Here is a 24,459-nt window from a genome sequence, read left to right as displayed (position 1 = left end):
CCTCTCGTGAAATAAGAGTGCAATGTGCATAGCTCAAGGCAGAAAGGATTCCTGTTGAGCCCAGAGCAGAGGCTTTGATCTGAACACAGCCAGGCTGGTGCTGGAGCCTCTGAACTGAGACTGGCTGCTCTTCTCACTTTTTCAACTCAATTACACACAATGTAGAAGAGAGAGGGGAGGGGAGGGGAGGAAGGGAGAGCGGGAGAGAGAGAGAGAGAAAGAGAGAGAGATGCACTTACCTCATTGTAGTAGGGACAGTTAGTGGACTCCTTCATGGAGGTGTACTTCTTGTCGTCCCCAATCTCCACACAGACCACAGGGTCCATGTTAAGGCCAACCAGCTGCCTGGCCTCAACGACTGTGATGCTAATCTAATGGGACATATTAGCATTAGGGTTGCAAAGTAACAGAACATTTTCTGTAAAACCCAGGTGTTCCGGAAATCCAGCTGGAGGATTATCGGAATCAGGAGGGAATAAGCATGGAGGGAATCATTTAATTCCAAAACATTCCACCCAAATGTGAATGAAAGTACCATAATAAAAGGGTGCGGCGTGAAACAAACAAGACGACAACTCAGACTGGAGGTTTAGAATACAGAGGCGATTTCTGTCCCTCGGGGTTAATTATCCCTGCTGTGAACATCTCAGTCGGTGTGCGATGTTGTGGTTTCTGGTCACAGAGACGGGTACATTACTGTATCTAGGTCAGTTTGCTGTTGTTAGCAGGGGAGACTCAGAGTTTATGCAGTTTGCAGTTAGGCTACGTTAATGAGCTGTTAGATTCTGTTCATCCCACCCAGCCTTCACACTATCCTCTAATTGTATCCTTACTGAAGCTTTTTTTTCTTTCCTCTATACTACCCCTCATTCCTCCATCCTTCCTTCTCTTCTCTCTTCCGGCAAAAAATGTGTACACTATGACCTTACCCTTCACCAATTCTGCTGTGAGACCTGAGTCCAAGCCGACAACCTGTACACAGCATCCAGTCGAAGCTATTTAACTGCCTTTTCTCTCATGTCTTTTCTCTCAGGAATGCGATATAAGTCCACGTGGAGTGAGCATGGAGAGAGATCCTGTCCAAACGTTTCTCATGCTGCTGGTGTACTGGTGGGGAAATGGACAAGGCATAATGGACTGTAAAGGACAGTGGCGGAGACATCCTCAAGGGCCATCCACTTTGAAACGAACTGACGAACTGAAACACTATCTGAAGCAGAACGGGAAGAAATGCCAGAAGAAGATTGCCAAGATGGAAGGGGGTGGACAACTGTGCCTGTAAATTGATTTAGGGTTGCCCTAAACTGTTTATTTGGGGTATCATGTTGATTTTGGAGGTCTACACACTAGGAAGCTTATTGTAATTTAGATTGAAATGCATTGAGATACCGATTTGTCATTAACAAACCACTAAGTTGAGGGTCTTGAATTTGCGTGATAGACTCAAAGTGAAGCACTAAGGACTGTCATTCTAAATTTGGGTTGTATAGCTATGATGGGGACGGTGATAGAAGGGGTTTTGATTTACCATGTTATCATATTTCTAATGTTAAAGTGCATCAATACATATGGCCTTCTGGATAATACAGTACAATTGACATGAGCATGTTTAAGTATGTTTATAACTATGTACAGTACCAGTCAAACGTTTGGACACACGTACTCATTCAAGGGTTTTTGTTAATTTTGACTATTTTCTACATTGTAGAATAACAGTGAAGACATCCACATTACAAAAGAACACATATGGAATCATGTAGTAACCAAAAAAGTAGCCACCCTTTGCCTTGATGACAGCTTTGCGCACTCTTGGCATTCTCTCAACCAGCTTCACCTGGAATGCTTTTCCAACAGTCTTGAAGGAGTTCCCACATACGCTGATCACTTGTTGGCTGCTTTTCCTTCACTCTACGGTCCAACTCATCCCAAACCATCTGAATTGGGTTGAGGTCGGGTGATTGTGGAGGCCAGGTCATCTGATGCAGCACTCCATCACTATCCTTCTTGGTTAAGTTGCCCTTACACAGCCTGGAGATGTGTTGGGTCATTGTTCTGTTGAAAAACAAAAGATAGTGGGACTAAGCGCAAACCAGATGGGATGGCGTATCACTGCAGAATGCTGTGGTTGCCATGCTGGTTAAATGTGCCTTGAATTCAAAATAAATTCCTGACAGTGTCACAGGCAAAGCACCTCCACACCATCACACCTCCTCCTCCATGCTTCACGGTGGGAATCACACACGCAGAGATCATCCACTCACCTACTCTCACAAAGGCATGGCGGTTGCAACCAAAGGACACATTTCCACCGGTCTAATGTCCATTGCTCGTGTTTCTTGGCCCAAGCAAGTCTCTTATTATTATTGGTGTCCTTTAGTAGTGGTTTATTTGCAGCAATTAAACCATGAAGGCCTGATTCACTCAGTCTCCTCTGAACAGTTGATGTTGAGATGTGTCTGTTACTTGAACTCTGTGATATATATTTGGGCTGCAATTTCTGAGGCTGGTAACTCTAATGAACTTATCCTCTGCAGCAGAGGTAACTATGGGTCTTCCTTTACTGTGGCCGTCCTCGTGAGAGACAGTTTCATCATAGCACTTGATGGTTTTTGCGACTGCACTTGAAACTTTCAAGTTCTTGAAATTTTCCAGATTGACTGACCTTCATGTCTTAAAGTAATGATGGACTGTCGTTTCTCTTTGCTTATTTGAGCTGTTCTTGCCATAATAAGGACTTGGTCTTTTACCAAATAGGGCTCTCTTCTGTTTGCCACCCCTACCTTGTCACAACACAACTGATTGGCTCAAACGCGTTAAGAAGGAAAGAAATTCCACAAATTAACTTTTAACAAGGCACACCTGTTAATTGACATGCATTCCAGATGACTACCTCATGAAGCTGGTTGAGAGAATACCAAGAGTGTGCAAAGCTGTCATCAAGGCAAAGGGTGGCTACTTTGAAGAATCTCAAATATAAAATATATTTTGATTTGATAAAATCTTTTTGGTTACTACAAGATTTAGTATGTGTTTTTTCATAGTTTTGATGTCTTCACTATTATTGTACATAAAATAAATAATTATTGGAATGATTTATGTGCAAATGTATTTGTAACCGGAGGCTAAGTTCCCTGTAGTAGTAGCATCACATCTCCTGCAGAGTGCGCCAAATGATAGGTGACTATGCGCCAAATGATAGGTGACCAAATGATAGGTGACTACAAATGATAGGTGACTATACCCAGGGTCAGGGTATAAATGAAGTGATTGCCTTGTGTGTGGTGATGAAGCGTGTACTGATGTTTGATTCATATGTTCCTGTCCTCTTCTGAGAATGAACTGCACTATGTGAAGGTTTGAAACTCAATGACAGAGGTAATTTACAATTGTAATGTACTAAGTGTAAGGAAGTCTTTCCTTATCCCACTTTCCTAATCATGTTAATGCTTGTTTGATGAAAAGCATCAGCTGGCGCACAACAAGGGGAAATTATTTAGTGTAGAGGTGCTGATTAGCAGGGAATAAACTGTAAGCTATAAAACAAAGAAAGTCGCACACTCCATATATAAAACCACCCAGTAATTTGAAGGCACAGTGATGCCGAAACATTGGCGTTTTTTTACCCAATAAAATACTGGGAGGTAATATATATGGAGTGTGTGACTCTCTTTGTTTTTAATGCTTGTTTGATGAAAATGCTTGTAAGTAACTTTCCATTAGGTTGAGACTTAGTCTCAAAAGGGAGGAAATGTCACGAAAAATGACAAAATTAGATATACTATACTGTTTTTACTTAGAGAATTGTCCATTGCTATATGCTAGTGTTTTTTTTTTTGCTGATGCAGGCTTGTCTTGTGTGACTTAGTCATAAGTCTGGGCGTACAGATAAGAGCCGGGTGTGACTGCAGTATGTGACATCCCGTTTGTACTATCTGCTGGAACTCCTCTTTGTGGAAACTTGCAGGAAGAAACAAACAATGGTCAGTTATCTTAATCTGCACAGACAAGCTAAAAGCCTTTCATAAACCATGTTCCTCCCCCCTGTTTGCACACATCTGCAAACTGCCACATAGACGAAGAGGTTGGACTTTCTATAAAAGCCGAGAGCCAACTCTGTTCGTTGGGCATTTAACTCTGAACTATGAGTGATTGTTGATTGCTCCATTTTTTGCTAATCTTACAATAAAGGTTGTTGTTTGAAGAATCTACAGTCTCTCTTTAGAATTTCCAAGACATCAGTCATCTTCCCCAAATTAAGGCGATGATGGTGCAATCTTTGTGAGAGGGGGGGAATATGATTTTATTGGTCCTCAACTAGTTGCTCAGACACTCAGTTAGCCCTGAGTTAGCCTGCAGGTTAGTTCTGAATGATTCATTGCCATATAAATGTACCTGGCTAAAAGGTGAGCCACTTTCGTGGTACCGGTTATCCCGAGTTGAACTCAGAGTTGACCAAAGTGACTCAAACCATGTAAGTAGTATTGGGATCATTAGCAAAGACCAAGATTTATACCAGGACATTGGTCCATGGGCCCTTTCTTCAATTGTAAGAAACTCAAGTAGAGTAAACTCGAGTACAGTACCGCACAGTAGAGTACAGTAGAGTAGGGTACAGTACAGTAGAGCACAGTACAGTACATTATACAATGGGTGGGTCTAATCATGAATGCAGATAGGTTAAAACCGCATTCCAGCCGGTGTCTATTCCACAGGTTACCACCGGCTAAATCTATAACATTAAAATGCCTATTTACTCTGTTCCATTTGACTGCGCAATCCAGACTGAGACTGCGCAATCTCATCAGCCCAGCCAAGCAATTTATAAACTTGATCTCCACTATAAAAAGCATCTAGACTTTATCTCACATTTCTTTTAGACTATCATTTTGTTTTCAACAGCGGAGATTTGTATAAACCTTGCTGTCTGTCTCTCCAACATTTGCAACATTGTTTCAATATTTAAATTAGATTTCCAGCTGTCCCATAGTAATGAATGTGTTCGGGAGTCGGGACAAGACAGGCAGGCAGGGAGCGTTTCTCAGCCAGTCGAAATCATGAATCAGCTGACATAATTTCTATGGATATATACAATGAAATGTCAATTGAAGAAAGGTTAAATGAAACGAAGTGCAGCTAGTTTGTAGTCTTTTCAGTGTCAGTTTGAAGTGATTGTGTTAGCTGTGTTGTTTTAACTAACGTTGCGTCATGCGTTGGGATTCATTGTTTACCTAGCTAGCTATCTAGCTACATTTCTTAACAAAATACTCTAGTCTTAGTGTGCCAGAGCGCAGAATAACTGATGCATTTTTGAACACTCAACACCCGTTGAATATGTCCGGTGTCAGTAAACGTTGGCAACAAAGCATAATTAAATTGTTGCCAGCAGCACAGCTACAGTCACCAATGCTCTGGATAACATGAAAAAAGCCTAACCAGCTCTGCTAGGGCGAGTAAAATGGTCAGAGTGGGGTGTTCTCTCATTATCTGTCTGGAAGTAGCTAGCCAATGTTAGCCAGTTAGCTTGGGTGCTTGACTGTAGTTGTTAGGCCAGAACTTTCCGAACAACTCTACTTATTGGCCAGAGCGTCCAGTGTGCGCTCTGAACGCGATAGGGCGAGTAATGTTCAGTGAGCTGTTCTCTCTCTCTCTCTTAGATCTCTGGAAGTAGCTGGCAAGTTAGTGCAGAGCGGTTGTAATCAAGCCTTAAAGAGATGGGTGGGGCTAAGGCTTAAGAGGGTGTGAACAATGCTGAATGGGTGTAGACAAAGAAGGGTGTTCTATTGAAATAATAGTGTTAGATAAAAAATAATCATGAATTGCTTTATTTTCAAACATTAAGTTTAGGAGTCAGGTTTGGGACAGCCACCTGTACAAACAATGACATTGTACCATATTAATTTAACAATATGTTTGTTATTGCCTAGAAATGAATCAGAACATACCATGATTTAAATACATTTCCTAATTTTGGAACTTAACAGATTTAAAAAAAGCTTTTTGGGCGAGCCTATTACTACGGCTGAACCTGCAAAACAACACATTTTTTGAGTGGCAAGTAGCCTAGCGGTTAGAGTGTTGGGACAGTAACCGAAAGGTCGCTGGATCAAATACATGAGCTGAAAAATCTGTCAATGTGCCCTTGAGCAAGGCACTTAATTTGCTCGAGAGGTGCCGTACTACTATGGCTAATCCTGTAAAACAACACATTTCACTGCACCTATCTGGTGTATGTGACAATAAAACATGTTTTAGTTCTTTTTAGATATTTTGGGGGGGGGATTGGGTTGGATTCTTTCCCTCATCTCACCTGGTAATCCACAGGCCTCCCAGAACTAGGCTCCATCTTGATATCAGGCTTTGATCTGAGAGAGTCAAGGCACACAAATCAGAGCTTTTCCTAATGAAGTGTAGCCTGCAGTTTGCTAATTTACTCAACTAGTACTGTAGTATGGGTTATAAACATGAATAAGAGTGTTATAAAGGGTGAATGGATCGTTGCAGTAACAGATGTACAATAAGTAAGTACATAAATAAGTACACAGACCTCTTGTTGGAGACATTGGTGGTGACGGCAGTGACGGAGGCCAGGGAGATGCTGTCTGGGTCCAGACCCCCCACCCCTCCCAGACGCATGGCCTTCCTGTTCAGATCCTCCATGTCCAAGATGGCTGGCTCATCTTGGGGGAGCCATCACAATAACCTATGTTACTATATGCCAGGGGAGGCCAACCCTCTTCCTGGAGAGCTACAGGTCTCTCTATCTCTGCTCTAACACACCTGATTCAATTTATCAAAGTCTTGATGGGCAGCTGATTAATAAAAGCCTACCTTTCTTGTGGTCATCCTTGGAGCTCTTGGTCTTGCCGAGCTTCATGGCTGAGAATACCCCCTTCCCCGCTCTGAGGGAGGAAGAGAAGAGGAGAAAGTAAAATAAACAAAGGAACTACTGAAATCCTACACAGTGAAATCAGGTCAAATATCTTGGAAGACCTACCTCTTTGGGGATAATGACAAAGTCAATTTCCCCAAATTCATGAACTATTCTCATTATGCTGACATTCAGAGGACTTTGTTAACTCTCATGTAGGGACTTTTATATTTATCTGAGGAGGACCTCATTGAACAAGAAATGTATGAGTGCTTCAGCAGTACATGCTGCTATAAAAAACTACAGTAGCTAACTAAAACCTACACCAGGGGTAGGCAACCCTGTTCCTGGGGTGCCACAGTTACTGCAGGATTTTGTTCCAACTAGGCACCACACTTGACCAACTAAGCTAATTGATCAGTTCAGTGATTGCCTAAATTCAACATACACTACATGACCAAAAGTATGTGGACACCTGCTCATCGAACATCTCATTCCAAAGTCATGGGCATTGATATGGAGTCGGTCCCCCCTTTCCTGCTATAACGGCCTCCACTCTTCCGAGTAGGCTTTCCACTAGATGTTGGAACATTGCTGCAGTGACTTGCTTCCATTAAGCCACAAGAGCATTAGCGAGGTCGGGCACTGATGTTGGGCGATTAGGCTTATCACGCAGTAGGCCTTCCAGTTCATCCCAAAGGTGTTCGATTGGGGCTGAGGTCAGGGCTCTGTGCAGGTCAGTCAAGTTCTTCCACACCGATCTCCACAAACCATTTCTGTATGGACCTCGCTTTGTGCACGGGGTATTGTCATGTTGAAACAGGAAAGGGCCTTCCCCAAACTGTTGCCACAAAATTGGAAGAACAGAATCGTCTAGAATGTTATTGTATGCTGTAGCGTTAAGATTTCCCTTCACTGGAACTAAGGGGCCTAGCATGAACCATGAAAACAGCCCCAGACCATTATTCCTCCTCCATCAGACTTTACAGTTGGCACTATGCATTGGGGCAGATAGTGTTCTCCTGGCATCCATCAAACCCAGATTCGTCCGTTGGACTGCCAGATGGTGAAGTGTGAGAACGTGTTTCCACTGCTCAAGAGTCCAATGGCGGCGAGCTTTACACCACTCCAGCATACGCTTGGCATTACGCATGGTGATCTTAGGCTTGTGTGCGGCTGCTCGGCCATGGGAACCCATTTCATGAAGCTCCCGACGAACATTACTTGTGTTGACGTGGTGACGTTGCTTCCAGAGGCAGTTTGGAACTCGGTAGTGAGTTTTGCAACCGAGGACAGACGATTTTTACGCGTCACATGCTTCAGCGCTTGGTGGCCACGTTCTGTGAGCATGTGTGGCCTACCACGTCTCGGCTGTGCAGTTGTTACTCCTAGTCGTTTCCACTTCCACAATAGCACTTACAGTTGACCGGGGCAGCTTTAGCAGGGCAGAAATGTGATGAACTGACTTGTTGGAAAGGTGGCATCCTATGACGGTTCCACGTTGAAAGTCACTGAGCTCCTTAGTAAGGCGATGGCTGTGTGCTCGATTTTATACACCGGCCAGCAATGGGTGTGGCTGAAATAGCCGAATCCACAAGTTTGAAGAGGTGCCCACATACTTTTGTATATATAGTGTACCTGGTCTTCCAGATCAGATCAATCAAAAACATGAAGTACCTGTGGCACTCCAGGATGAGGGTTGCCTACCCTGCCCTAAACCAACATAACTCATTGCACCATCAGGAGAGAAACATTTAGCAGAGATGAACATCACATGGACAAGACAGTCTCTTCAACCCCCCGACCCCCATCACTATAGAACCCAGCGGTGTCCAATAACGACACACAGTTATTACAGAGGATCACATATCACCACCCTAACAAAGGCCTGGACCGACAAATGAGGGGCCTTAATAATGAACAATTATGAGCGTGACCATCCAATTAGCTGCAGAAATAGATACATTTCAGATAGAAGATGAAAGGGAGGTTTTCTGTTTGTCTTCTCAAGCCTTCGAAAGTGGAGCAGTTGATCAGAGTTCAATGTCTGCTTTCCATCTTCCTTTCATTAATTCACTGATATCTATCAAACCCTCTTTCGATAAGAACCATAAAAGGAAGGAGATAAGAGTGTTCTTTCAAGAAAATATATCATATTCAACATGACCGGTTTGGGAGGATGAATTGGAAAGGGAAAATCCTTTAGAAAGAAGCAATATACAGTAAGACTACAAAAACAATTGTTCACTCAAGGCTGGTTCACCTACCATACTATTATTATTGACATAATCACAACGCAATGGACTTTAGATTGTAACATTTGTAAAACTGTTCCACAAAACCAATAACACCTCAAAACAACACTAGAGTGTGTTGAACACCATCAGGTGTTGAATACAGATGTAGGATCTTAATTTGAGCCAGTTTGCTACAGCAGAAAAATAATCCTGCAACAACAGAAAACGTGAATTATTATGTGGATTATAATTAATGGACCATTTTTGTAGAGGTTGATACATTTTTTGTTAGGGAAAATCTCACATTTTAAAGTGGAAATTACAAACTTTAGAAAGCCTGTATAAACCTTGAATACACTACAAGTTTGCATTTCCTGCTGTGCAGGAAAATTCTCAGCAACAAAAGAGTGATCAAATTAAGATCCTACATCTGTACAGCCTAAGTCAGATTAACAAACATTTAACCTTTTACTACATTGGGCTAAATCAGGCTCCCACAGAGTGATTCTTGGTAGTCTTAAACAAATCTATACACCTCACACACATGGTTATGGGCTTAAAAAAGAAGACACTTGTAGCATGTCAGATATAGCATTGAAATGTATTCAATTTAGAGTTTGCATCCTAAAATTACACTTTATATACATCACAGACAACAGAAATATAACAAAACTGTTTGACATAGAAACACTGGATTTTTGTCGTTAATATACATATTTAATAATTACAAAATTATGTAAAATATTAATAACATTCCACCCATTAGGCTAAAGAGGGCGCATTTGGTCCTTGGCTGGAGGAAAGGGCTCCGCAGATCATACTAATCAATAAGCAAAAGCAAGTGGTTCATACATACCATACGAAAGATACCAAGGGTCCAAACCCAGCTCAGGATGACAACACTAGCTACCTCCTTGTCTCTCAACAGAATAAGTTTCAGCTGTCCCTCATTCACTCTATTCCATGTTTGGAGTTCCTTCCTTAAACAGGAACCTAGCTCACAGGTGCACTAGAATCCAAGTAGGTAGGAAAGAGGAATACAGGTGTGCATGCAGGGAGGCAGAGGAGGGAGAGGCAGGTGAGAGTATGAATCTAAGGCGAAAGTACAGCAGTGCACAAGCTGCTGTGGTCTTGGGGAAGAGGGAGGGGGTGCACTGACGACCAAATAATATGAGTGTAGACAAGCATGGCAAGGGATCCATTGGAGCACATATACAGTACACTCTGAAACGAAGACACACACAGGCATGCAAGCACACACCAGGGGTTAGAACCGGTTCAGGGAACGGAACTGAAAACTGGAAAAGTACAAAACATTTTTAGAAACAGAATCAGAACCAGGAACAAAAGTGATCTATACAGTTCCGGAACAGAACCTTTATTTTAAAAGCATGGGGACCGGTTAATAACGTTATTTTATGTTACAAGCATTTTTTCCCAGTCCCACAAAAAAATGCAACAAAGCTCCTATGCAAAGCCCTCACTCTTTCACTCAGCAACTGCTTCCAGTGTCTGCCTGCCAGCTGAAAATCTTTGCCAGTGTGTGTAGGCTACCTACCCCTCCCAAAACATAAGCGACTAGCCTACTGACGTTACAAGTGTGATTAAGAAATTAGGGAGAGATGTATTTATTTTTTTAACTAGAGAAGAACGGATTAACTTTTTCAATGCTAGTTAAGGATACTATAGTTATCATGTTTCACATTGGATTTATTAACTACAAAAAGTTAAGACGTGTTTTTCTTTGAATTCTGGTGCCACTCCGCACACACAAGCTTGTTAGCTCTGGTCCAATGCTAAGCCAACTCTCAGAAGTTCAAAGACATTCAAAGTTCCTTCATAGAAGCCGCTCCTCCGTAGGTGTAATTCTGTGGGCCTAATTGAAGTAACGCATGTCATAAAAAGATGGCCAGCGCTTCAAGTCAAGCCTCCTCCTCCACCCTCTCTGGCTCTCTCCTCACCCGCAACATTTCTGTTGCATCTCACGCCTACACTTGTCTGTCCAATGCATGTAAACTACTAGCCCATTTCAGAGGTTTAAAAAGGTTCGAACCAGTTCATAACTTTATTTTTCTGGTCAAAACAGTCAAACGGAACAAAAAAAAGAATGGTTCTCTTCAGAACGAAACAAATGTAAAACATTTTTTTCCAACCCCTAACACACACACATACACACTCACTGTGGTGGTTGTAGAAGTATTTGGCCTCTCACTCTGTCAGAGCAGAACACTACTGTTGAATGAACGGGGAGGATTAAAGAGGAAAGTTTGGAGTCTGTCTGTCAGAGGACTATAGAGGATCCCAGCGTCTTATTACAGTCAGCAGGAACAAAATGGAGGCGATGGAACTGGAGCAGACAAGCTCCACCACAGAGTGAGCTGTCACCAGGGATGAAAACCCACAGACAAAAGGGCTTAATACATTCCAACACCTCTATAACAAAGAGACACTCGAATAAAGTTACCAACATTATAAAAGAAACACCTACTTCTCTTTTCTTTCTTTTCCAGTCTTCTCTTTTCCTTTACTGTGGCAAGCACATTGTGAATGCAGATCGGGACAAAAAGAGTGGTTAACAAACATCACTATCTTTTGAGAGAAGCCGTGTCTGAGCAAGAGAAAGAGAAGAGAACTGATTGAGAGGCTTTGCCTTTTTGCTGTTGTTTAATCGGTGACTCTAGTTTAATAAAGAGAGTAGAGACAGGGCTGTTTGAGAATGTATGAAAGGTCAGTAAGTAGGCAGAGCAGAGAGATGCTAAATGGAAATTAAAAACTGACTGAACTTCAGAAAGGGTAAATTTGAGCAAATATGCTGCTGGAGGGGCAATTTCTGCACTGTTTTTGTCTCTCGATGTGATGGAATTCCAACTCAATGAACAAAAGTCACGTTATCCCTGAAATAAAAAATGTCACACTATGAAGTCTTTATGAGCAATAATACAAGCTATGTGCAATCAGAACAATGTCACTAAGTACCCAGTATTTTTGCCCTTTTCATTTAAACTGAAATGGAAGAAAAAACAAGTAAAAATGTATCTTTAATCAAAACACTGCAAATCAAACCAATCAAATCACATCAAACCAATCAAAACCACACAAACTGTATGCTTGAATCAGGTTGTGGAGTAACTCATCAGACCAACATCAATGACTGATCAATCTTGATGTAACCAACCCCCTGCTGATGTAACCAACCCCCTGTTGAAAAGACGTTTAGAAGACTTATTTTCCGGATGTTGAAAAGGCATCTATGTTTCACAAGTTTGAACAGCACAGCACAGTACAGTAGAGTTTAATTCAGCAGAGTACAGTATAGTAGAGCAATGTACAGTACAGTTTAGTTTAATTCAGTGGAGTACAGTAGGGTACAAAGTACATTATACTGTGCTCTACTGTACTGTACTGTAGTGTACTGTACTGACCTACATTTTACTTTTCATTACCCTACTGTGCTCTATTGTACTGTACTGAGCTATACTCTACTTTTTCTCTACTTTACTGTACTGTCTAAACTTATGAGAACTTTTTTTTTCTATGATTGGTTCTGATTTGGTAGGGCCAGACCAAAAATCGACAAAACAAAGATGTCCAAAAGACGCTAGGCGTTAGTCCGTGCTCAGTGGTTATTGACATTTTAGTTTTTACTTATTTGTAGGCGTTTGAGATGGTACGCAACTACAACAGAAATACAGAGGGGCAGCACGCCACCTGACGTAATGCGCAAGAGACACACACACAGACACACACAAAAGTATTCCTTTTTTTCAATTTACCAAAAATGTTGTTCGCACAAAAGTTTACAGCTTTACTTTTTTCCCTTCATCAAAATATGACATTTTCATCCATTACTGTTGTTTGTTTCATTAAGCATTGGTATGCAAATACTACAAATACTACAATGTCAAAGCAAATGTTACATTCAATGAATTTATTTTTACGTCTTTTTTTTATTATGATGGATAGAGATACTGTTCAATCAAATAAAGGCTTCACTTACAAGTGGACAGAGTGTGCTTGATGGCTTATAACTCCATGTTGGAATAAGTAATGAGGACAAAAAGGGTCCTCATTTCAACCAAATACACTGGTATTTCTCCTAATATTAAATATAGTCTTATAAGATATACTGGTGCTGAGAAATATACACATTAATAAAAGGTGTGACAACCAACCCCGGTCTCCCCAACTGTTACAATCAGGTTCAGACTCTTGTGGTTGGAGGATCTATAAAACATAATAATAATAGCAATATTGACTGTATGGAAATGTGGTTTCAGAAATAAGCGAAATATTTCTCAAGTGAATGTACAGTATATTGTAGTGCTCTACAGTATGTCCCATTAGAGATGTGTACAGTTTGTCTTTGATTAATGTTTGATGTGAGTGTGTGTGTGTGTGTGTGTGTGTGTGTGTGCATGCGTGCGTGCGTATGCTTATGTGTGTGCATGTGTGCCGCCACATGCGTGTGTGTGTGTAATAGGTATGCCACTTCAGCATTAAACCAGTACCTGATAGGATTCAGCTTCTCACTGCAGGACAGACACACAACTTGCGTAACATACTGCACAGTACACACTCTGATGTACTTCACACATACGTGTGTTCATATATAATACATACAAGTATTAATAAATCAAGTTACTACAAATCAAGTTATGTGTGAAGCTATATGAGGAGAGAATACATCAGTAAACCAGGACAATTCCCAAAAGTCTTTATAATGTACCTGGCAGCTACAGCCTGGTATCTATCACCTCGTATGGTCTTGGGTTCAAACCCTCTGCATCAGAATGAAAATTAATCATTAATCTTAGTTTATCAATACAACAGCGAATGAGAGTCAGAGTTACAAGAGATGGGTAGGAAGTGGGGGGAGAGTGAAAAATAGATAAAAAGAGAGAGGGTCGGAGAGAGAAAGAGAGAGAGGAGAATGGTCTGTATAAAATAAAATCAAAAACTTGCAAAATTGAATATAAATAAATAAAAGAGGAGAAAAAAAGAATTCAGCTGCAGGTAATTAATAATGTATCACCACAAAGCTCTGTTCTGCTCTGGGGGCTCTGCTGAATAGTCTCTCTCTCTCACACACACACACACACACACACACACACACACACACACACACACACACACACACACACACACACACACACACACACACACACACACACACACACACACACACACACACACACACACACACACACACGCGCACACAGTATTCTCTCAGGAGTGTCTCGTGATCAGATGGTCAGACAACGATCAGGTGAACCAGACAACCAGAGTGTTCCGGTCTAAAAAAAAAGATTTCCCATTCCACTGCTTTCTCATGAAGTTCTCTCCTATTATTAACATTAATATCCACAGAAATGGTGTTCTAAATCTCTATTTCAATTACAATGATGACGCAAGCATTGCCCTCCGACTTCTATAAAAATGTAGCCTTTTGAAATATGACGGTCAATATCTCAAGAGCTTAGCTGTTCTGTCTGGTTAGGCATTGTTTTGTATGAAACAAGGCTGCAGGTGTTCTTGCATATGGCCTCTTAGCTACTGCTTATATTTGTTCCCTCTGTGTAATTGCAAAAAGCTTGTATTCTGGGCTGTGGTGTGGTATTCGTTCCTCTGTGTATTTGTAATAAGGTTGCATTCTGGGCTGGTGTGGTATTTATTTCTTCATTAGTGTAAAAGGCTTTATCAATATTTAACATCAGAGAACAATCCTTTGAGTCTATGTAGCCTATACTGGATGAAAACAGGACAGAAAGAAAAACAGCCTTCCAAATACAGAACAAGCGATGACAGAAAGAGAAAGGAAGGAAGGAAGGAAGAAGAGAGATGTGTGTAGAGGAGGTAAAAATATCAGGCTGGTCACAAGAAAAAGCGGTTGACTTCGGATGTTTCAAAAGGTCCCGAGGACGTTTTCCTCAGTGCTCACAAAAAAACAGTGGCACAGCACTGGACTCAAACTCACGAGGTTCAGAGCCTTCCCCGAACCATAGCCTTAACCACTTGGAACGAATACCTAAACTTAACCCTTTGAGTTGTTTCTGTTTTAACCCTGTAACCACGTGGAAGTAACGGGTCAAGAATCGGCGTTCATCCAATTACGGCAAATGCTGAAGTCAGACTATGAGATCAGGTTGCAAAATATAGCAGTTGACTGAGGAAGGAGGGACGAGAGGCTGAATAGTAGTAGTGGCTAACTTTCACTAGGATTTCTCTGAATCCCCGTTAAAAATGTTTTTCTGCTCATGCCCGAAATAGTGCTGTTGCATTTTTAAGTCTGGTATTGCATCAGGCTTCAGGCTGCTTTCTGCCTGTTGTTTCAAACACAACTCCCTCTCTAGAGCTAGGTAACATGCCTTGGATAAACCAATCAAAGCTAACCCACAGAAAAGGAACTTTAGCAAAAAAATAAATATCTATGTTGACATCCTTAATGATATGTGAAGTCTTTAGGATGACTCGTTTTCACAATATCATCTCTCAACCTTGTATCATAATCCAAAAAGGCCGATTAGACAGTATACTGTAAATTCTTCTCTTATGTCTTTAAGTCTTATTTCTCCTGTATTTTTCTTTCTTTCTTTTTCTTTCTTTTTTATTTTGTTGATATTGAATACTGTCCTGTTGGGTAGGGCTTGCACGTTAAGTATTTCACTGTACTTGTGCATGTGACAAGTCAAACTTGAACGTGAACTTATGATTTGACATTATGTGTGATTTGACAGTTGTGACATTTCAATCGATCAGCACTCCCCTCTGTTTTATTGGCAAATATCCAGTCACTCAAGAATAAGATGGATGAGATTTGTTTGAGATCTCCTATCAGAGAGACTTGAAGAGCTGCAATATTATAAACCTTGTAGACACTTGGCTGGTTGAATCTATGCACATAGAACTGGTTTCAAGTCCAAAGGGGGAGGGGTGCGCCTCTTCATAAACATCAACTGTTGTGCTGCTTCCAATGTGAAGGAAATCTCGAGCTTCTGCTTACCTGATATAAAATACGTCATGGTGAGTTGCAGACCTTTTTATCTACCAAGAGAGTTCTCATCCGTAATTATCACGGCTGTCTACATCCTTCCACAAGCCAACACCACTTTTGCACTCAGTGAACTGTATGGGGCCCTAAACAAACAAGAAACCATACACTCAGAGGCAGCGTTTCTGGTGGGAGGAGACTTTAGCATAGGGAGACTTAATTAAAATCATTCGACCTCACTTCTATGACACGTCTCCTGCTCCATTAGTGGCGCTAAAACTCTAGACCCACAGAAACGCATACAAGGCCCCCCCTCACCCTATTTTTGGTAAATCAGACCATGACTGTATCCTCCTGCTTCCTGTTTATAAACTCAAGCTCAAACAGGAAGTACCAGTCACTCACTCAACACGGAAGTGGTCCAATGAAGCAGATGTGAGGCTACAAAACTGTTTTGCTTGTACAGACTGGGACATGTTCCGGGATTCATCCAATAGCATTGAGGAGTTTACCACATTAATCACAGGGTTCATCAATAAGTGAAAAGTGACTATACGGACATATCTGTGCTGAAAGTCCACTACGACCTCCAACAAGGTATCAAATATGCAAAGGAAATATAGGGGGAAGGTGGATTCCTAATACACCGGCTTCGACGTGTGTCAGATGTGGAAGGGCTTGCAGACGATAACGGATTACAAAGGGTAACACAGCTGTGAGATGCCCAGTGACGCAGAACTCCCAAACGAACTAAATCATTTTTATGCTTGTGTCGAGGAAAACAAAACAGTCCTGCATGAAGGTGCCTGTTGTTCCGTGTGACTCGATCTCCGTGGCCGATGTGAGTAAAACTTTTAAACAGGTTAACACTCGGAATACCAGGGCACATTCGCAGAGCATGCACAGACTAGCTGGCAAGTGTCTTCACCAATATTTTCAATATCTCCCTGTCCCAGTCTGTAATCCCAACATGTTTCAAGCTAACGACCATTGTCCCTGTTTCCAAGAACTTCAAGGTAACCTGCCTAAATGACTATCACCTTGTAGCACTCACATCTGTAATTATGAAGTGATTTGAAAGGATGGTCATGACACACATCAACACCATCATCCCAGACACCCTGGACCCACTCCAATTAGCATACTGCCCTAACAGATCCACAGATGACACAATCTCAAATGCACTTTACACTGCCCTCTCCCACCTGGGCAAGAGGGGAAATAACTATATGAGAATGCTGTTCATTGAAAACATCATTCTCCCTTCCAAGCTCATCATCAAGCTTGGGACCCTGAGAACTCCCTCTGCAACTGGATCTTGGACTTCCTGACGGGCTGTGCCCAGGTGGTGAGGGTAGGCAAGAACACCTCCCCACGCTGTCACTAAACACGGGTTCCCCTCAGGGGTGCGTGCTTAGTCCACTCTTCTACTCCCTGTTCACCCACGACTGCATTGTCACATTCAACTCCAACACCATCATCAAGTTTGCTGACAACACGACGGTGGTAGGCCTTATCACCAACGGCGTTGAGACAACCTACAAGGAGGAGGTAAGAGACTTGGCAGTGTGGTGCCAGCACAACAACCTCTCCCTCAACGTCTGTAAGACCAAGGAACTGATCATGGACTACAGGAGAAAGAGGGGAGAGCACGCCCCCATTCACATCGACAGGACTGTAGTGGAGCGGGTCGAGAGCTTCAAGTTCCTTGGTGTCCACATCACTAAGCACTTAACATGGTCCACACACACCTGCACAGTCATGAAGAGGGAATGACAGCGTATTTAGCATGGGCCCTCGGATCCTCAAAAAGTTCTACAGCTGCACCATTGAGAGCATCTTGACTAGCTGCATCATTGCAAAGCGCTGCAGAGGGTGGTGCGGACATCCCAGTAGATCACTGGTGCCGAGCTCCCTGCCATCCAGGACCTCTATCAGGCGGTGTCAGAGGACTTCAGACACCAAAGCCATAAACACTCTGCTACCGTCCGGCAAACAGTACCGGGGCATTGGTTCACGGACCAAGACAGCTTTTAAACCCAAGCCATCAGACTGCTAAATAGCCATAAGACTGTTAAATAGTTAATTCTATCTGCGTTGATGCTACAGTTTCTTTCACTGACTCTATGCACACTCACAATACTATATATACACACTATATACACACAGCTACTGCATTCTTTATTCTTACTCTTATTCTTATGAATTATCTATCACTTTACACCTCCTTCATGTACATATTGTGACAATTCTCTTCAAGGTTAGGAGAGTTTGTAAACAAATTAAGTGAAAGACCAACAGAAAATCACACCAGAGAGTGTTCTTTCCAACAGGTCAGTGCCTGAATGTTTGTTTCTACGGCCTGGACCGCCCCAGGCCGCAGGTGTGGTCCAGGGTCGTAATGTACGCTGGTCGAGCCTCAAGTACCTGATATGGCCTCATGCTCACTTTTCTCCCAGGTAGGGAAACAATATCATGAGCTGTAAACCTCAGTTCGCCCTGGTCTCCCTGAAAATACTTCTCTGTTTTTCTGGATCAAGGTCTTTACTTCCTGTACTTGTGCTGGGGACAGTGTAGGTGAAACATGAACTTCGGCTGCACGCCTGAGTGGGTGTGGGGTACATGACAATTTGTGTTTCTCTCTCTCTCTCTCTCTCCATGCTTTTAACAGGTTTACGTGATATATCTGTTCCGGGGACCGACGACCTGGCTGTCGGATCCGATAATTAACTTCTCCTATTTTCTCCAGCATTTGATGAGGTCCCTTCAATGTGGCTAACAGTTTACACTCCGCCATGGGGACCAGCACATTATGTCACGGTTGAAATTCCCCTAGGGTAGCCTGCCGCTTATAAGTGTGCCGCTGGTGCTCTGGTGCTCTTGTGCTTGTGGTTCTCCTGTCTTGCATGGCCGTGATGTGCTCTGTAACACTAGTATAAGGGGTGGACTGGTGCTCCCATGTTTCCCGTGCGATGTCTAAGATTCCCTGGAGATGCCTCCCATATACCAGCTCAAAGGGTGAAAACCGAGGCTTGGGGAACCTCTCTAATGGCAAACATCAGATACGGCAACATGAAATCCCAGTTTTCCCCATCCTTATCGATTACCTTCCTGAGCATTGACTTCAGGGTGCGGTTGAATCGCTCAACCAGCCCAGCCGTCTGAGGATAGTAAACCGATGTCCTCAACTGTTTCACCTGCCACAACTTGCAAAGGTCTGCCATAAGGCGGGATAATAAAGGGGGTCTCCTGGTCAGTAAGGATCTCTTTTGGAATCCCTACCCTGGTGAACAGGAGCACTAATTCCTTGGCTGTATTTTTGGAAGACATCGTCCGAAGGGGAATGCCTTCTGGGTTGCGAGTGGCATAATCTAGGATGACCAGAATGTATTGGTGTCCTCTGGCGGATTTGGGTAGCGGGCCCACTATTACCATCGCTATCCTCTCAAATGGCGTTTCAATTATGGAGCTTCTTGCCACTATAGGGGGTGCTGTTTTCGCATTAGCATAATTTCCTCTACAGATTAAACTGCCTCTTATTCAATTATTGCTCTTACTATATGCATATAATTAATACCATTGGATAGAAAACAATCTATAGTTTCTAAAACCGTTTCAATTTTGTCTCTGAGTGAAACAGAAGTCATTTGACAGCACTTTCCCTGACCAAGAAGAAGAATGCAAGATGTGTATGCTCGCTTCAACGCTCTGCCTATATATGGTCACGCCACCTATGACCCGAAACACACTTCATTCGTCTTCCTCTGGGTGTCAAGAGGACGTCAGAGGAGAAATTTTTTGTTTACCTTGTACTGACGTGAAATAAGACCTATTTCTTTGGCGTGACCGACAACTTCCGGTTCTCTGATTCGCGCTATTTGGAGGTGCGATTGTCTACTGTTTTGCTGCCGTTACGGATGAAAACTATCTCCGTCTCGAAGTTTGTTTGATACATGTGACCATATCATCTTAATGTATGTTTTTTCAATATAGTTTAATCAGATTATTTGAATTTTTTCGGGAGTTTTGCCGTGTTCCGTTCTGTGACTTTTTTTACTTTGGCCAGTCGACCAGTACATATGCTAAATGAAGAGGGAAAGTTGCCATTATGAATGGATTGAACGACTCATCAGGACTAAGGACACCTTGATCAACATTCTGATGAAAGATCAGCAATAGTAAGACCCAATTTACGATGTTATTTCATATATCTGTCGTGCATGTGAACTGGTCGGGGGCGCCCAGCTGGTTCTGGCTGGCGTGGCTATGCTAATTTAGCGCTACATTTTGTTTTCGCTATAAAACATTTAATAAATCTGAAATATTGTTTGGATTCACCAGATGTTGGGCTTTCAATATCTGTACGCTGTGTATTTTCCTGAAATGTTTTAAGATAAGTAATTAGTTATATGACGTTGGTCTCTGTAATTGTTCTGGCTGCGTCAGCACTATTTCAGATTGCAGCTGCAATGTAGAACTGTGATTTATACCTGAAAAATGCACATTTTTCAAAAAAAAACTATGCTATACCATAAATATGTTATCAGACTGTCATCTTATGAAGTTGTTTCTTGGTTAGTGGCTATATATATTTTTATTTAGTCGAATTAGTGATAGCTACTGACGCAGGAAAAAACTGTTGGAGTAAAAAAATTGTGTCTTATGCTAACGTGGTTAGCTAATAGATTTACATATTGTGTCTTCCCTGTAAAACATTTTAAAAATCTGAAATGGTGGCTTTATTCACAAGATCTGTATCTTTCATCTGGTGTCTTGGACTTGTGATTTAATGATATTTAGATGCTACAATTTACTTGTGACGCTATGCTAGCTATGCTACTCAGTGGGGGGGGAGTGGGGGGTGATCCCGGATCCGGGTTGGTGACTCGTTAAAGGTTAACTGGAACTCGGAGCACCCCCCACAATGTTTAGCCACTTCAGCCTGAACTTGATCATATTATATTATTGCTAGCCTCTCTACACTGGCTTCCCATTAAGGCAAGGGCTGATTTCAAGGTTTTACTGCTAACCTACAAAGCATTACATGGGCTTGCTCTTATCTATCTTTCCGATTTGGTCCTGCCGTACATACCTACACGTCGCTACGGTCACAAGACGCAGGCCTCCTTACTGTCCCTATAATTTCTAAGCAAACAGCTGGAGGCAGCACCTTCTCCTATAGAGCTCAATTTCTTTGGAATGGTCTGCCTACCCATGTTAGGGACGCAGACTCGGTCTCAACCTTTAGGTCTTTATTGAAGACTCATCTCTTCAGTAGGTCCTATGATTGAGTGTAGTCTGGCCCAGGAGTGTGAAGGTGAACAGAAAGGCACTGGAGCAACGAAGCGACCTTGCTGTCTCTGCCTGGCCAGTTCCCCTCTCTCCACTGGGACTCTCTGCCTTTAACCCTATTACAGGGCCTGAGTCACTGGCTTACTGGTGCTCTTCCATGCCGTCCCTAGGAGGGGTGAGTCACTTGAGTAGGTTGAGTCACTGACGTGGTATTCCTGTCCGGGTTGGTGCCGTGGCGGAGATCTTTGTGGGCAATACTCGGCCTTGTCTCAGGATGGTAAGTTGGTGGTTGAAGATATCCCTCTAGTGGTGTGAGGGCTGTGCTTTGGCAAAGTGGGTGAGGTTATATCCTGCCAGTTTGGCCCTGTCCGGGGGTATCGTCGGATGGGGCCACAGTGTCTCCCGACCCCTCCTGTCTCAGCCTCCGATATTTATGCTGCAGTAGTTTATGTGTCAGGGGGCTAGGGTCAGTCTGTTGTATCTGGAGTATTTCTCCTGTCTTATTCGGTGTCCTGTGTGAATTTAAGTATGCTCTCTCTAATTCTCGCCCTCTTTCTTTCTTTCTTTCTTTCTTTCTTTCTTTCTTTCTTTCTTTCTTTCTTTCTTTCTTTCTTTCTTTCTTTCGTTCTTTCTTTCTCTCTCTCTCTCTCTCTCTCTCTCTCTCTCTCTCTCTCTCTCTCTCTCTCTCTCTCTCTCTCTCTCTCTCTCTCTCTCTCTCGGAGGACCTGAGCCCTAGGAACATGCCTCAGGACTAGCTGGCCTGATGACTCCTTCCTGTCCCCAGTCCACCTGGCCATGCTGCTGCTCCAGTTTCAACTGTTCTGCCTGCAGGTATGGAACCCTGACCTGTTCACCGGACGTGCTACCTGTCCCAGACCTGCTGTTTTCAACTCTCTAGAGACAGCAGGATTGGTAGAGCTACTCTGAATGATTGGCTAAGGAAAGCCAACTGACATTTACTCCTGAGGTGCTGACCTGTTGCACCCTCGACAACCACTGTGATTATTATTATTTGACCCTGCTGGTCATTTATGAACATTTGAACATCTTGGCCATGTTCTTTTATAATCTCCAGAGTTAAAGCACTGCCAGCATTCAAAAGTGACCAAAACATCAGCCAGGAAGCATAGGAACTGAGAAGTGGTCTGTGGTCACCACCTGCAGAACCACTCCTTTATTGGGGGTGTCTTGCTAATTGCCTATAATTTCCACCTGTTGTCTATTCCATTTGCACAACAGCATGTGAAATTTATTGTCAATCAGTGTTGCTTCCTAAGTGGACAGTTTGATTTCACAGAAGTGTGATTGACTTGGAGTTACATTGTGTTGTTTAAGTGTTCCCTTTATTTTTTTGAGCAGCGTATATATATATATGTATATATATATGTATCTATTCCTCTTGTGTTACATTTAAAAAATATATTATTATTTTTTAACTCTACGTTGTTGGGAAGGGCTCGTAAACAAGCATTTCACGATTACGTCTACACCCGTTGTATTCGCCGCATGTGAAAAATTACATTTGATTTGATTTCACTTTCTACAACTGTCATTTGGTGCTGCAGTACACTTATAAACATAAAAACTATAGAGATAAAAGACTTCACAGCACAACACCATCCCAATGCTGTTTGATGCGCGGCCAACCTGTTGCATTGTGGGTAGGATCAAAGGAGGTCCAGAAAGCAGGATGGCCTCACACTGGCACAGAATGAGCTTGGTTGCGTCCCAACACAAAACAAACCAAATGAATGAATGAAGTAAACAAAAGCCTAATCAAATGAACCTTCTCATCAATCCCTGCCTCGATTTCCTCCGCTTTGTAAATGAGGAGTATGGATATTTCAATAGCGCACACAAATAAAGATAATTTAAGTATGGCATATGTGTCAGTGTTGATTAATTCATGACTGTGGCATCTAAAGGGATAATGCCTTAGTCTCTCACACTAAAGACCCAGGTGCTGTGGTATTGTGGTGAATATCAAAAGGGGATACAAAGACGAATGTTTCCCTCAGGTAAATCCAAGGGAAACTTTCTGAATATATCATTATACCGTATTCTGCAGACAGTAGCACGTTTGTATGAAGGTGTGGTTATTCACAGGCAAATTGTTATATGCTATGGAGGTACATTTGTGTCTTTTTGTCGAGAGCAAAACCTTTTTCTATTTTCAATCAAAAATAATTGTTCTGAAAGCAACTTTTTTCCGACACAAAGGAAGTCAAAGCGGACACCTACGAAGATGGCATCTCAGGTAAGCAGCACTGGGCTGTATTGACGTATCCTAAAAATGACATCTGCTGCATTAGATTGAACGGTCATATCTCAGTTATTGTTTTCATATCTATAACAAATAAGCTGTTTTCTTTACTTTCAGAGAGCGAGCTGACCAAGGGGTCAAACATGTAGATATTGCCAGATGTTCACTGTCCGAGGAACAGGCCGTGGAAGCTTTATTGCTGGCAAAAGTGTCTACAACCAGAGGTAATTAAACTGTTCTGTGTTATTTTTCTCCATCTTTGCCTGTCTTGTTGTACATGGAACCTGTCTCACATGCATTAATTAAAAAACCCTTAAGATGTCAGCAGCTAATTTTCAGATTTACACCACATAAACACAGCCATTTTCACTGGACTCTCTGTTGCTGCCAAGTCATGATTTCCCTGGGGGTTAGCCATAACCAAGTGGTGAGACACATAGCCCTCTATATTTAAATGTTTCAGGTACACTCCGATAGGTGTCTGCGTCACATACAGTCTCTTCTATTGACGTTATCTTCTATTGTTTGTCCTCATGTGTCTGTTTTTCATCATAAAGTACTCTGTAGCCACTTAGTGTGGACACAAGGTGAGACCACACACACCAGTCTCTCTTCTTCACTTCATCCCTCTCCCCCTTCTCCCTAAATCCTCCTGGTTATATCAGCTGTTTTGGTGAACCCCTCCCGCATCTGAACTGGCAGACAATACAGACAGAGATGTAGTAGTCCCAGAGTTAATGATCCAAGGTCAGTTTTGCATTTCACCTCCTGATTTAAGATGACTGACCATGTTAGAATAAAAAAAAACAAG

The 24,459-nt window shown here is 42.3% G+C and overlaps 1 protein-coding gene across 1 annotated transcript in view; it reads right to left on the bottom strand.

The window, feature by feature from the left end:
- The window catches only part of LOC120024315 (otoferlin), a 127,338-nt gene that overhangs the window by 24,575 nt on the left and 78,304 nt on the right, over positions 1-24,459 (bottom strand). Inside the window, exons 6-9 of the mRNA XM_038968533.1 lie at positions 6,829-6,899; positions 6,545-6,677; positions 6,308-6,362; positions 240-371 (exon numbers count right to left, since the gene is read on the bottom strand). Of these exons, the coding sequence (XP_038824461.1) occupies positions 240-371; positions 6,308-6,362; positions 6,545-6,677; positions 6,829-6,899 (391 nt within the window). The remainder of the gene's footprint in view (positions 1-239; positions 372-6,307; positions 6,363-6,544; positions 6,678-6,828; positions 6,900-24,459) is intronic.

The sequence above is a fragment of the Salvelinus namaycush genome, chromosome 29, assembly GCF_016432855.1.
Source record: "Salvelinus namaycush isolate Seneca chromosome 29, SaNama_1.0, whole genome shotgun sequence".
In the NCBI taxonomy this organism is placed as follows: domain Eukaryota; kingdom Metazoa; phylum Chordata; class Actinopteri; order Salmoniformes; family Salmonidae; genus Salvelinus; species Salvelinus namaycush.
The sequence above is the reverse complement of the archived record's forward strand: the minus strand, read 5'-3'. Positions and strand labels throughout refer to the sequence as shown.